The sequence below is a fragment of the Dermacentor variabilis genome, chromosome 6, assembly GCF_050947875.1.
Source record: "Dermacentor variabilis isolate Ectoservices chromosome 6, ASM5094787v1, whole genome shotgun sequence".
Taxonomy (NCBI): domain Eukaryota; kingdom Metazoa; phylum Arthropoda; class Arachnida; order Ixodida; family Ixodidae; genus Dermacentor; species Dermacentor variabilis.
Genome location: NC_134573.1, coordinates 184,155,799 through 184,168,622, shown reverse-complemented (window position 1 = coordinate 184,168,622; position 12,824 = coordinate 184,155,799). Strand labels below are relative to the sequence as shown.

The 12,824-nt window shown below is 45.4% G+C and overlaps 1 protein-coding gene across 3 annotated transcripts in view; it reads left to right on the top strand.

The window, feature by feature from the left end:
- The window catches only part of LOC142585932 (MFS-type transporter SLC18B1-like), a 63,167-nt gene that overhangs the window by 21,407 nt on the left and 28,936 nt on the right, over positions 1-12,824 (top strand). For all 3 annotated transcript variants that reach the window (XM_075697049.1, XM_075697050.1, XM_075697051.1), the window contains exons 6-9: positions 178-246; positions 437-539; positions 1,283-1,440; positions 12,608-12,706. In XM_075697049.1, the coding sequence (XP_075553164.1) occupies positions 178-246; positions 437-539; positions 1,283-1,440; positions 12,608-12,706 (429 nt within the window). The remainder of the gene's footprint in view (positions 1-177; positions 247-436; positions 540-1,282; positions 1,441-12,607; positions 12,707-12,824) is intronic.

Below are 12,824 nucleotides of genomic sequence, written 5' to 3'. Positions count from 1 at the left end.
CAGGAAGAACATTCACAAAGCTCTTCGATTGTTACTCGTTAGTGTTGGCGGGCCGCCTTCACTAATCAACTGTTAAGCATCAGGAATGGCTGGTATTTGCTCTGACGAACAATTATAGCACCAGGAAACTTTTGAATACAAGTCCTCATCTTTACTCAGAAAGTTCTTTTTCTTCAGGCCACAATGGAGTTCCTGTGGGGCGTGGGAAACATGGTTGGGACTGGCCTCGGCGGAGTACTTATTGACGTAAGTGAAATATATGACCGACTCTGCAAATACTATATAGATAATATATACATGAATAAGAGATTCTTGTATTGCGTTTAAAGTGCTGCCACTTGGACTATTATCTCGCTGTTATATTGAACATCTCCATCCGTTTAGCATCTGTGTCGACGTTGACCTGTAGGCGTAAATATACCCGATTCGTCCTTAGGCCTGGGCCTACCCACTGCCTTTCTTCGTAATAGCAGCGCTGCTCGGATTTTCCCTGCCTTGGACGACGACCTCGAAAAGACTATCTGCAAAACCCGTAAAAGGTAATAAAGAGCTGTAATTATTACAAATAAAGCTTTCCAGGTGTAATTATTGAACAACCTGATTTATGGCAATCCACAAAAAATCCATAGTTAAAAAAACGCCTTGCATAGCTCGCTCCCAGACATCGGAAAATGGGGCTCACAGGAACTCACTTAACAATCATCTAAGCCTTCTTAAAGATACAACAAATGTTGCGCGTATCACATTTCCATGAAATTCCCATTCTAAATGTGCGAGTTTGGCTGGTGCAACTTAAGAATTGCAGCCACGTGCAACGATTTAATAACATCTTATTTATTTGAAAAGCCCTGCCAGTCTGAGTGTCAGGCTTTAAGCTGATGTGGACGATACAGAACCCTAACAGAAAAGCATATTAAAAATTTTTTTAGGAAAGGAATCAGCATAATACACTCTTGGCCCCATTGCTACCACCCTGTTTATTTGATTTGCTAATTTGACGGACTCAATCCATCAGTAAAACAATATAATGATTAATACTGATAGCAGTTTACACAACCACGTAGCGTCACACCCACAGTGGACAAGAAAGCAGCAAACCCACTTATTAACTTCCACCCTACCAGCGCGTAAATACAGGCATACAATGCTTACAACAAGGGAGGGCTAAAAGTAGGTAAACGAAAAATTCTCACAATGTCATATTTCCATTCAAAACAGCTTAGTCATCCCCACAAAAACTGGTAATGAGTTTGCTAAAGTTTCTTTATTTGACTAATTTCAGATGGTCAAGGATGTTCAAGCTCCGAGTCTCCGAAGAAGCAAATCAAGTTACACAAGCTACTCATTGATCCAGTTTTCGTAATTGATATGGTTACTGTGATGTTATGCTGGATCATCATGGGATTTAATGAACCTACATTGGAGCCACATCTCAGACAGGTAATTGGCATCTCAAGGCAGCGCAAAAATTTTGTTGCTCACTTCTGATCATTTCATTCACTCAGTCATTCGTTCGCTTCCACGCGCCGCTGCCTCGGAAAAGCCTACCAGACATGTAGGGAGCACAAAAGGAGCTGTAGAATCAACCGGCAAGGTTTACACAGTCAATATGGGTTTACAGAAGTATCAGAAAAATAGAACAAGCATATCTTGTAAATGGGTTTCAATATTCAACTCCATGGAATGGTCACTTAACTATATTGCGAGCAAGCATGGATTTTCAGTGAGCGACAAAATTTTGCAGATGTGGGTATAGTTTAGAGACTCGACATTGCCCGTGTAGAAAATCTGTCAAACTGCGTTGTGGCCGCGTGGGAAGAAATTAATCAGTTGTAAAACCTCTATCGTAGTGACGATAAACAAAGAAGTCCGTTTTTCTAGGCAGATTTCATTTTTCAACATGTCATATTTGCAGAGTTACCTTCATCTTCCTGTGCTAAAGCCGCAGATCTGTTCACGAGCACTAGAATGTATTCATAAGTTCTTATCTTGACTACTTGCAGGTTGGCCTATTGCCGGTTGGCTAATTTTGATATTTCTCTATACAAATTGAGAACAATCGTTGACTTCACTAACCTATGATCACTGCTGCTTCACCAAACCTATCACTTCTACATTCTGCACTATGCTGTGGTCGCCACAGAGAATGAAGAAAATTTTCTTTTCAATTTATTTCCCAAATGGAAAAGGCCCCCAGAAAATGTAGAATTTTCTTTTCACTTGACAGCGACAAAGGCTCCCTGTGCAATGTAACAGCAAGTAGACAAATTTCAGTCAAACAGACTGGACTAACAGAAAACGCAAAAGAAAGAAAATCAACCTAGCCTGTGCCGAGGCACCTTATTTGTACCGTGCATACTTTAAAGCTACACAAGTAGCAAAAAAAAAAAGAAAATCATAAAAAACACACGTATATATACAGTACATATACAAAGACACCGATGTATGTACCGCACACAAATTCAAATAATGTATTGAATATCAGAAATCGATATACAACAGTCATTCATCATTATTATGAGCATTAAAAATTACAGGCATACAGCTTTACAATGGAACAAACACAACGCGTTAATATACATTCCATATCGATCAAGTTTCTTTAGTAACGCAACATAAAGTCGTGATGAAGCCTTCAGCAACCAATGCAAAGCAATTCCGCAAATCAGACTTTGTGAGGTTAGTAGTGCGAATGCTTTGTTCACAAAATAAATTTAACAAAACTGGAAGTCTACGTTGAACGCTCTGCTAACAGCATTTCTTTCTGTAAAAAGGCACTTCCCAGCACTCCAAGTTGAGCGTGGCATGCGCAGATTTCCTTGTTTTTCATTGTGCCAGAAAAAGTTACATCTGTTCATTATTCTGCAAGCTTTCTTGTGCCTAATAGACAAAATGCACGAGTAAAGATTAGGAATTGAAATTAGATTGAACCGAGGGAAAAGCTATTTTGTGTGCGCATTATAAGACACACCAGCCATTTGCTGAGTGTTCTTTTTTTTGGAAGTACGCGTTTCTGAAAATGTGATATTCTAGCATGTAATAACTTTCCTGTGCCTTTAGAGAAAATTGGCAATACGGAAATGGGAGAATAATTGCTAAGAATATTTTTGTCCGCACCTTTAATTATTAAATCATTGACAACTGCATACTTTCTAGAAACGCACCAGTCAAAAAGCTAAGTTGTAGATATGGCCAAGATGCGATGCAGTTAATTCTGCTATATATTTATACGTCTTATTTGTAAGTTGTAAATATTCTGAGTAGAATTATTTTTCAAAGAGCTAAAAACAGTTTGAACTTCTGATGAACTAGTAAGTTTTAGCTACAGGCTGCTATAGTTTCTGAAAACAAGGTTCACAGCATGAGTTGTGGGAACTAGTAACTAGATTGACGAAAACGTCATTAAAAGCTTCAGCTAAGTCAGTACGTCACAAACTCTGATTGTTTAGCGTTAATGCAATAACATCATGATCGCTAGTAGCACGATTTAACAGCTTATTTATTCTGTTCTACAGAATTTCTGGCTTAAAATATAGTTAGTATGAAAGATATTATGCAAATATTCGGGATGAGCATTACGAATAAACGCGGTAGTTTGATTGCTTTGTTGCCTGAACACCTCACCACTTTCAGGTTTCAGTGTAGTAACACGCAACCCTACAGTGTTACGAGGTACTTCTTTTTACCGAGTTAATTCTTTTTCTTTGCTAATTTGAGGCAACGACTCGTGATGCAGGGTTTCCGAGATCGTTTAGATTTTATTAACACGTTGTGGAAAGGGGGCGGGGGTGAATGCATCATACGCTTCACCACACGTTGAATTCTACACTCCATTCTAACCAAAATATTTTAATTTAGCGCAAATGCATTCAAATGTATTGCAAGTAATGATTCGTGCTTTTCGATTACGAGGTGTAGCTTTGTTGATTCCCTTGCCAGCAAATTTGATAAATATAAATGTAGGCAGGAAATCGCTAAGATGCTATGCGTGAAATCCACTTACACTGCCACTTGGAGCGAGGTTAGTTATAAAGAGGTCTATTACGGTGCTTGTGTGCGACGTGATACGTGCAGGCGTATTAGTGTCATTATCGAACCCTAGTCAAACTACGTACAGTAACGTTCATGTGACCCAGAAGCATTTGACATGTCAATGTAGCCGGGCCCACCTAGACTAAGCGTTATAATATTCTGATTTAAATATTCAAGTAAAGTATCATATTGTTACGGGGGTAACGCATATTTACAAATTATTACTATATACAAGGTTACCACAGCCACAAGCAGTAACGGGTGATGGAAGGCTTTCGCGCGTGCCTCTGGTCACTTCATCGCCGTCGTCTTCGTCCGAGCGACAATAACAGCCCGTTCACACTCTCGTGGTACCACCCTCCGCCCCCCCCCCCTGGGGGGAGGGGGGGGGGTGAGAGCGCCGACTTGGTGCTTGTTATGACGAACCAGAGGGGCCCGTTACGTATGGCTTAAGTCTCACTACGTGCACTGCAGCCGAGGGCGGTGGCGTAGACGGCGGTGGCTGGATGACAGGTTCGATTTCGTATGTAACGTCGGTGACTTGACGTAGCACCCTGTAAGTACCGTCGTAGCGGGACAACAGCTTTCAATCAATCAATCACACAAGCCGGTGGCTGCTGCGCCATCGTCCCTACCGTGGTCATTGCGGAGCAACCAAGACGGCGACCGCTTCGACGGATAACGTATATTTACAAGATAGATAGAATAAACCTTATTTTCCAACGGATAAGGTGGTCTACCCACCCCCCGACAAACAGGTCAGGGGCCGAGTGCCGCCGCCTATGATGCAGGCTTGGAGGTCTTGGGTCCCATCATCCTCTTGAGCCAGTTGTACGAGCCGGAGTTGGAGCTCAGAGTCCGAGCTGCGCAGCAGGGTCTCCCAAGTGTCTCTACCACCTATTTTGTGCGTTCCCCCGGGAGAGTACGGACATTCCCATATTATGTGGTCGAGCGTCCTTCTCGCCCCACAAAGATTACATCTATCGCTCCTGGCCTCGGGGAACATGTGGTTCGCCATAACCGGGTGCGGATACGTATAAGTTTGTAGTCGTCTCCACGCGACTGCTTGTCTGTTGTTTAATTTTGGGTCTGGCAGGGATACCAGTCTACGAGCCAATCTATAATGCTGCGTGATCTCCCCATATTTTAGCATGCGCTCCCCGCTCCCTCGGTCATCGAGGGGGCCCGCAGCGGCTCGGCGGTAGAGATCTCGAGCCAGCTCGTGGGCCGCCTCGTTGCCGGGGACGGCTTCGTGCGCCGGAGTCCAAATTATTTGAATTTTTCTATCTAACTTTCTCTGGCGTAGGATTCTGGCCGCTAAGGGCGAGATCCTTCCCTTGCTAAAATTTTGTATGGCAGTTTTGCTGTCACTGATCCCAAATTTCGCGTCCGTTCCAGCGCAAGCTAATGCGATCGCAATTTCCTCGGCAACTTCTATGTTGCGCCCGTGCAGAGTGACAGCGGTCACGGGAATACCCCGGCCGCTGACGGCCGTTGCCACCGTGAAACTGCCGCTACCTCCTGCTGCGTCTACATAGGCCACCTCATGTTCCGAAATATTACAGAATCTAATTTTTAATGCTTCGGCTCGTTTATGCCTCCTGTCTTTGCTATGTTCCGGGTGCATGTTTTTTGGCAGGGGGGGGGATAATCAGATTTTTTCTCACTTCCCTATCTACTTCCACCTTTCGGGTGGGGCCTCTGTCCGGATTTATACCAACTTTAGCCAATATGGCTCTTCCTGTCCTCGTGGTGCTAAGACTCTCAATTTGAGAGGTTCGCACCGCTTCCACCAGTTCTGCCCATGTGTTGTGCACTCCTAGAGCCATCAGTCTCTCTGTTGATGTACACATGGGCAGTCCCAGCGCTCCTTTTACGCATTTTCTCATTAGAGAATCAATGCTTTCTCTTTCCACCGCTTTCAAATCGAGATATGGCGTTGTATAGCTCACCCGGCAGAATATGTACGCCTGTATTAGTTTAATTAAATTTTCTCATTTTGCCCTTGGCCTTTGCTGGCCACCCGCCTAATTAGGCTCAGGGTCTGTATTGCGTGATTCTGCAGCCTCTTGACGGTCTCGCCATTGTGTCCGTGTGACTGGAGAATCAGGCCCAAGATTCTAATTTGCTCGACTATTGGTACCTCCTTACCCGTTATTTTAATTTTGATCTCCGACGGTGCCTTGCACCTTAAGTGTTTCGGATTGTATATAAACAATTCTGATTTTCGCGGCGAGCATGCTAGGCCTCTCTCGGCCGCGTAATCGACTATGATGTCGGTGGCGGCCTGGAGCAGGCTTTCGATGGCTGAACCCAGAGGGTGATATCATCCGCATATATACTAAATTTTAATCCCCCGAGCTTTGCCAATTACTCGGGGAGTTGTCTCATAGCCACGTTGAAGAGTAGGGGAGACAGCACTGATGCCTGGGGCGCACCCTTACTCCCAAGCTCAATTGTGGGGGTTCCAGCGTTTGGAACCAGATGCAGGCAGTTCTTCCCGTCAGGAAGTCCCTGATGTATCGATATGTCCTGGTACCTACATTAATCTTGTTCAGCCCTTCCAGGACCGCCGCATACTTTACGTTGTCAAAAGCCTTCGTGAGGTCCAGTCCCAGAATTGCTTTTGCATCTTTAGACCTTGAGTCTATTATATGATGTTTGATTTGGAGCATGACGTCCTGCGTACACAAGTGAGGTCGGAACCCGACCATCTCATGTGGCCACAGATCGCCCTGCTCCATGAAGCCCATCAGTCGGGTCTGGACGACGTGCTCCATCAATTTCCCCACGCATGAAGTTAAGAAAATTGGCCGCAAGTTTTCCAATTGCGGAGGCTTCCCGGGTTTCAGTATTAAAATAATGCTTGCCGTCTTCCACTGTTGTGGGAGCTCGCCTTTATCCCAACATTCCTGCATGCGTTAGATAACTAATGGAATCATCGTCTAAGTTCCTGAGCATTTTGTTCGTTACCCCGTCAGGGCCCGGAGCCGACTTCGTTCTGAGTCTTACAATCTCTGCCCTCACTTCCGCTTCTGTGATGGGGGCGTCCAACGCCTCGTTAGGCTCTCCATCATAGTCGGGTAGTGGAGTTCGCGATATTTCCCCCACGAACGTCTCAATTTATTTCTTCAAGAAATAATCATCGTTCCCTACGAACGCGTGCCTAGCTTTTGCCAATCTTATACCGGATTGAGTTTTCGAGCTTGCGGGGTCCAACAAGTGCCGGAGGATGTTCCACATCTTGGAGAGGTTCATGTTTCCCTCCATTTCGTCACACTTGTTGGCCCAATTTTGTTCGCACAATGTAAAAGTATAATCTTCGATTTTCTTATTATGCCTAGCAATCCTTCTTCTGAGGTTGCGGTTCCATTTCTGATTTTTGAGACGACGCTCCATGCTTTGCTTAGCTTCCCACATATGCAGAATACGGCTCTCCGCTATCTCCGGGGCGTTATCCCCTTCGAGCGTTTTTGTCGTGTTTCTAACGTCCGATTTGAGCACTGTCGTCCATTCCTCCATGTTTCTGATGGGCCCCAGTTCCTGCGCTTTCCTGATATCTCTAAACTTATCCCATTCAACGACGGCCGGCGCGCGAGCCCTGCGAGTTTGAAGGCCCTCTTTCAGTATGGCAACAATTATGTAGTGGTCGCTGCCAAAATTTTGATATGAATTATGCCATTCTAGATCTGTAATGTTTTTCGAGAATGTCAGATCTGGAGATGTATCCTTACGCTATTGCCCACCCTCGTTGGACTCTCAGGGTCCGTGCGCAGAGTGAGCCCTATGTCATGCGTATCTTCCCACAGCTGTCTGCCTTTCGGGCTTTGGTGCGGGTACCCCCATTCCTGGTGTTGTGCATTAAAGTCCCCCACTATCAACAGTGGCTGGTTGCTTGAAATTTTGAGGGCCTTGCGAAGCAGAGCCCTGAACCTCACCTTCCTTTGCCTGGGTGAGCTGTATAAATTTAGAAGGAATAAACTAGGGTCCTTCTGTTTTCCGGTTAGAATTTCAACAAACACGTTCTCGATCTCTCTCGACTCTAGATCGTGTTCAATGACCGCGATATTTCTTTTCACGAGCGTTGTGGCCGAGGATTTCTCCCCCCTGCCACTATGAAATGCCTGATAGCCTGACAGTTTTGCGGGTGCTCCAGTTTCCTGGAGGGCAATCGCCAAAGGAGTCTCATCTAATAGCGGAAGGTACTGTTGCAGAATCGACCGCTTGCGCCGGAAGCCGCGACAGTTCCACTGCCAGATTTGATTTTCATTTGCGCGCCTGGCCATTTTGCAGTTGCGTGACGATCTGCTCCATATTCTGTTGCCACCCGTTCATGGCGACCATCTCATTCCTTAGCCTTTGGCATTCCTCGGCCTGTTTCTGAACTGCCCCGAGGACAGCTTGAATTTGGATGTTGATATGGTTCATAAATTCATTAATCTTGGCCTCTAACCTTTCCAAATTTTCGACCCTTTTCTCTATAGCCTCAATAGGGTCGGCGTCTTGAATTTTGCGTTTCGTTGGTGGCGGGAGGGACGCCTCTGTGACCATCTTATCCTCTCCTTGCGGCTGTTGAAGTGCCGCTGGGGGGGGGGGGGTCATCTGTCTAATGGGTTGTTGCGGAGGAGGGGTTGCCTGCCTCTGTGATTTCTTTAAGTTTTGGATTTCGGACCGTTGCGAATCGACTATTCCCTTTAATTTTTCGACCATTTTTTTTTAATTTCACAATTTCCTCGTCCCGTTTATACCTCAGATTACTTTCCTGGGAGACCTTGCCCGCAAAATTCAAACCCTTACGCTCCTTGCTCCTACCTCGTCTCCATGGGTTGGCAGGGTCCCTTGAGCTCGAGCGCCCCCTGGACTGGCTCCTGGCACGGGAACCGGAGCGTCCTTTGGGCGGCGGCGACGGTCTGCTCTGATTTGCTGCCAGTTTTGGGAAAGGTTCCTCGTGGAACTTGGTCTTTTCCCCTTTTGGGTTCGCGTTCTCGACTATGATGTCCCCCACCAGTCGTCGTTGCTTGTTCCATCTTCTCCCACTGTCGCTTCTTAACTTCGTAGGGAGTGCGGAAGAGTTCTCGACACGGGGTCTCCTAGGGCACGGCCTTTGGCACACAGCTGGCATTTCAGCTCACACCTGTGGTCACTTGACGGGTTCTCGAGGCAGCAGCCACGGCACTTGACGTTCGTCGGGTCCGGGCACTCGTCAACGCGATGCCCGAGTCGGCCACAGGCGAGACACACTTCGTATTTTTTACGGTACAGCTGGCATCTGTGCGGTGCCCCGTTGAGGTAAATCCATCTTGGCACTTCTTTCTCCTTGAAGAGAAGAAAGATCGACTGTGAATCTTTGCCCAGCCTGCGGACGCCTCGAATCTCGGGGTTATCCTTGCGGTCTAGGCGGTACAGAATGTCTTCGATGGAGTATCCGAGTGTAACCCCGTGGATGGCTCCCTTTCCGCAGTGCTCGGGGGTGGCCACGTAGCCGAAAGTCTCCACTTGTTCACCGTCGAACATGAGGTGTTTCACGCTCGCGTACTTCAGCTTCCTCTCCGCACTCGTAGTGATGACGAGAACGGAGTGCTGCTTCATATTTGGAGTTATAATAACTCCAAACATGGAAGATATATCTTCCAAAAAGGAAGATATAATTTCTTCTCTTCGCGTGGGTTAATCCCCGCCGACATTTTGATAATGTCAGTCAGATATGCTGTTTCATATTTGGTAAGCTTAACTAGGCCGCCACGTGGTCGGAGAACAATTTTCTCGGCGCCGTCTGGAATGCGCGTATGCTGACGCTCGATAGACTTAGACGCCATTTTCCTGCCTGCTTGCCTCTGCCGGGCTCGCTGTTTCGCAGTTTTCTGTCTGCTCTTCTCTAGCGGCACATACCTTCCTCCTTCGCTAGTGTACCATTGTCCTGGAACCGAAGATTCCTCGGGTGTAGTCGCTCCTTCCATAGTGGCCATGATTCGCACCTTCCGCGCGACCACGAGCGGCAAACGATCCTCCGGTGGGGACGCCGCGGGCCCGGTCGGCCGCGGTAGCCTCAGCGCCTCAGCTTCGTGCTGCGTTGAACACACAAAGTCCAGAAATGGAGGAAATAAGGTCCCACTTGAGAAGTAAGCGGTATCCTCGTGGTCCTCTCGAGTTCTGTCGTCGATTGAGCACAAAACCTAGGAAAACCACATCGAAAGACTGCCGAAAAAGGCCAAAATTCGCGCAGCCCGTTTACAAATTTACAGATTATTACTATATACAAGGTTACCGCAACCACAAGCTGCAGCGACTGATCCAAGGCTTTCGCGTGCGCCTTTGGCCACTTCGTCGCCGTCGTCTTCGTCTGACTGGCAGTAACAGCTCGTTTACCGTCTCGTGGCAATATATTCAATGAATTAAAGCGTATTTCCCTTCGGTGGGCAATACGTCACTGCGATGACATGTTTTTTAGACTTGACAACAAGGATTTCAACATCGAATGACACAAAACTGTACTGGTCGATAATAGCAGATTAAATATCTTTTTTCACATGCATCAATATTCCACCACCAGGTCGGCCAGTTGAATTATTAAAGAATGATAATTTGAGTTGCTTATAACGACACCCTTAGATGTAAACCAGGTTTCCGTAAGCATTACTATAACGAAAGCGAATCGAAAACTTTCTAAAAGAGTACATAACTGGTCTAATATGTTTCATGCCGATTACATATTCAAATGAAAACATTTTAGTCATTTTATACTCTCAGAAGCATACGTGCGCTTTATCCCATCGGAGTTTAACGCCATTTTACAGTATAATGTACTTTAAGCACCAAGAATCAAGTGTTAATCGAATCTTTTCCAGGTCGTGGGAGTGGTGCACATGAATGAAACGCGAATGATCATCCTTCCACGCGAATATATTCCCATGTTTAGTCCACACAAGCTTCCCCCTTGAAATACATTTCTTCTCAAATGCCATGCCTAGCAAACACTTCACAGCCGGGCAGAGATGCTCGTTCATAAATACAATTGTGCTGGATGTACAATCCAAATCGGAAGTCGACAGGCCAGCCTTCTTAGCCTTAAGCAGAGATGCGTCACGTTTCCTTCGGTTGTTGTTTCCCCGTTAGGGTTTTTCCAGGTTCACTTCCTATTATTGCGCTTCCTGGAAGAAATTATCCGTTATTCGAACGCCAACAACATGTCTCCTCTACTAGTCATAGGGTCGATCTCGTAGTTGACGAGTACCTGTTGCACAGCCTGCTTTTTCTTCATTTTCTCAATGAAATCCGCCAGGACCACAGAATACAGAGTTTGCAATTATTTCATTGATAAATCATCATACTCATATACAGTTCTATCTATTGATCATTATGACTGAAAGTTAGAGCATAGGATTATACTTCTTTTAATCTCTATCTCCTATTTGGCTTTCTTACAACGACTGCTACCTTTGCATTATTGCGATAAAACTGATCAGTGTTGCCCGCTCTGCCGTTATGGTTCGGAAATCGTACATCATATGCCTGTTGGCATATGACATTGTCCGGCTCAGCAACACTGGAAATAACTTGGAACAAATGATTGGGGACCATATCTCACCATGTGTAAGGGAAGGATTGCAGATTAATATTCAGGAGACAAAGATGATGCTAATAAGACTGACACGCTAAGGAGATTTTATGATTGGCAGTCGGTTTCTAGAATCTGTGCAAGAGTACGTTTATCTAGGTGAATTATTTGCAGGGGATCTTGATCACGATGATAAAATGTACAGAACTATAAGAATGCATAAGAATACATATGGCAGGTATTACCATATCATGACCGACAACTTACCGCTATCCCTGAAAACAAAAAAAAACATCATAGTAGACGGCTTTTTCTGCATTTTGCCCCCATCGAAATACCGCCGCCATGGCCGGAATTCGATCCCGCGACCTCGTGCTTAGCAGCCCAACACCATAGCCACTAAGAAACCACAGCAGGTATATACCTGAAAACAAAAGTGTACAATCATTCGACTCTACCGATACTAGCATATGGGGTAGAAATTTAGAAGTTATGGATTGAAAAACGAGCGACGGAGCAAAAAATGTTTGGCGTAAAGTTGAGAGACAGGAAGACAGCAGTTTGAACTAAAGAGAATAGAGGCGCATCTGACATTCTAGTTGACATTAAAAAGAAAACAATGGATTTAGGCAGGCCATGTATCGCGTAGGGCAGGTAACCGGTGGTCTATAAGAGTTACGCAATAGTTACCAAGGCTAGCGAAGCACTGTCGACGATTGCGGAGAATTTAGTGGTGTGACGAAATTGGGAAACTTTTACGCATAAGATGAAGTGAGCTGGCTGAAGACAGGGGTAATTTGATATCGCTGGGAGAGGCATTCGCCCTGCCGTGCACTTAAATAAGTTGATCATGATAACGATAATCACTTAGCATAGATTTTAAAGTGAAAGATTTTTCGTTGATGGGACTGATGAGCGCTTCATGTGTGTAAAGCAGCAAATGGGCAGCTATTGGACCTTCAATAATACTATAACATGTTATTGAATAAAATCTTTAGATAATGAAGTCATCCTTTGCAGTTTGGCCTCGACACTACCAAGCTGGGCGTCGTCTTTATGGTTCAGTTTGCCAGCTACACAATTGCGACGCTTCTTTTGGGCCTCTTCTGCCACCTAAAGGTACAGCGTGTCTTTGATTACGCCATCCAATGTATTTTATTCGTTTTGCTTGTCTGAAAATTGGAGAGAGGCGGGGAGAGGCGGTAGTTGGGGGAGTGGGACAGTTCAAATAGATTTA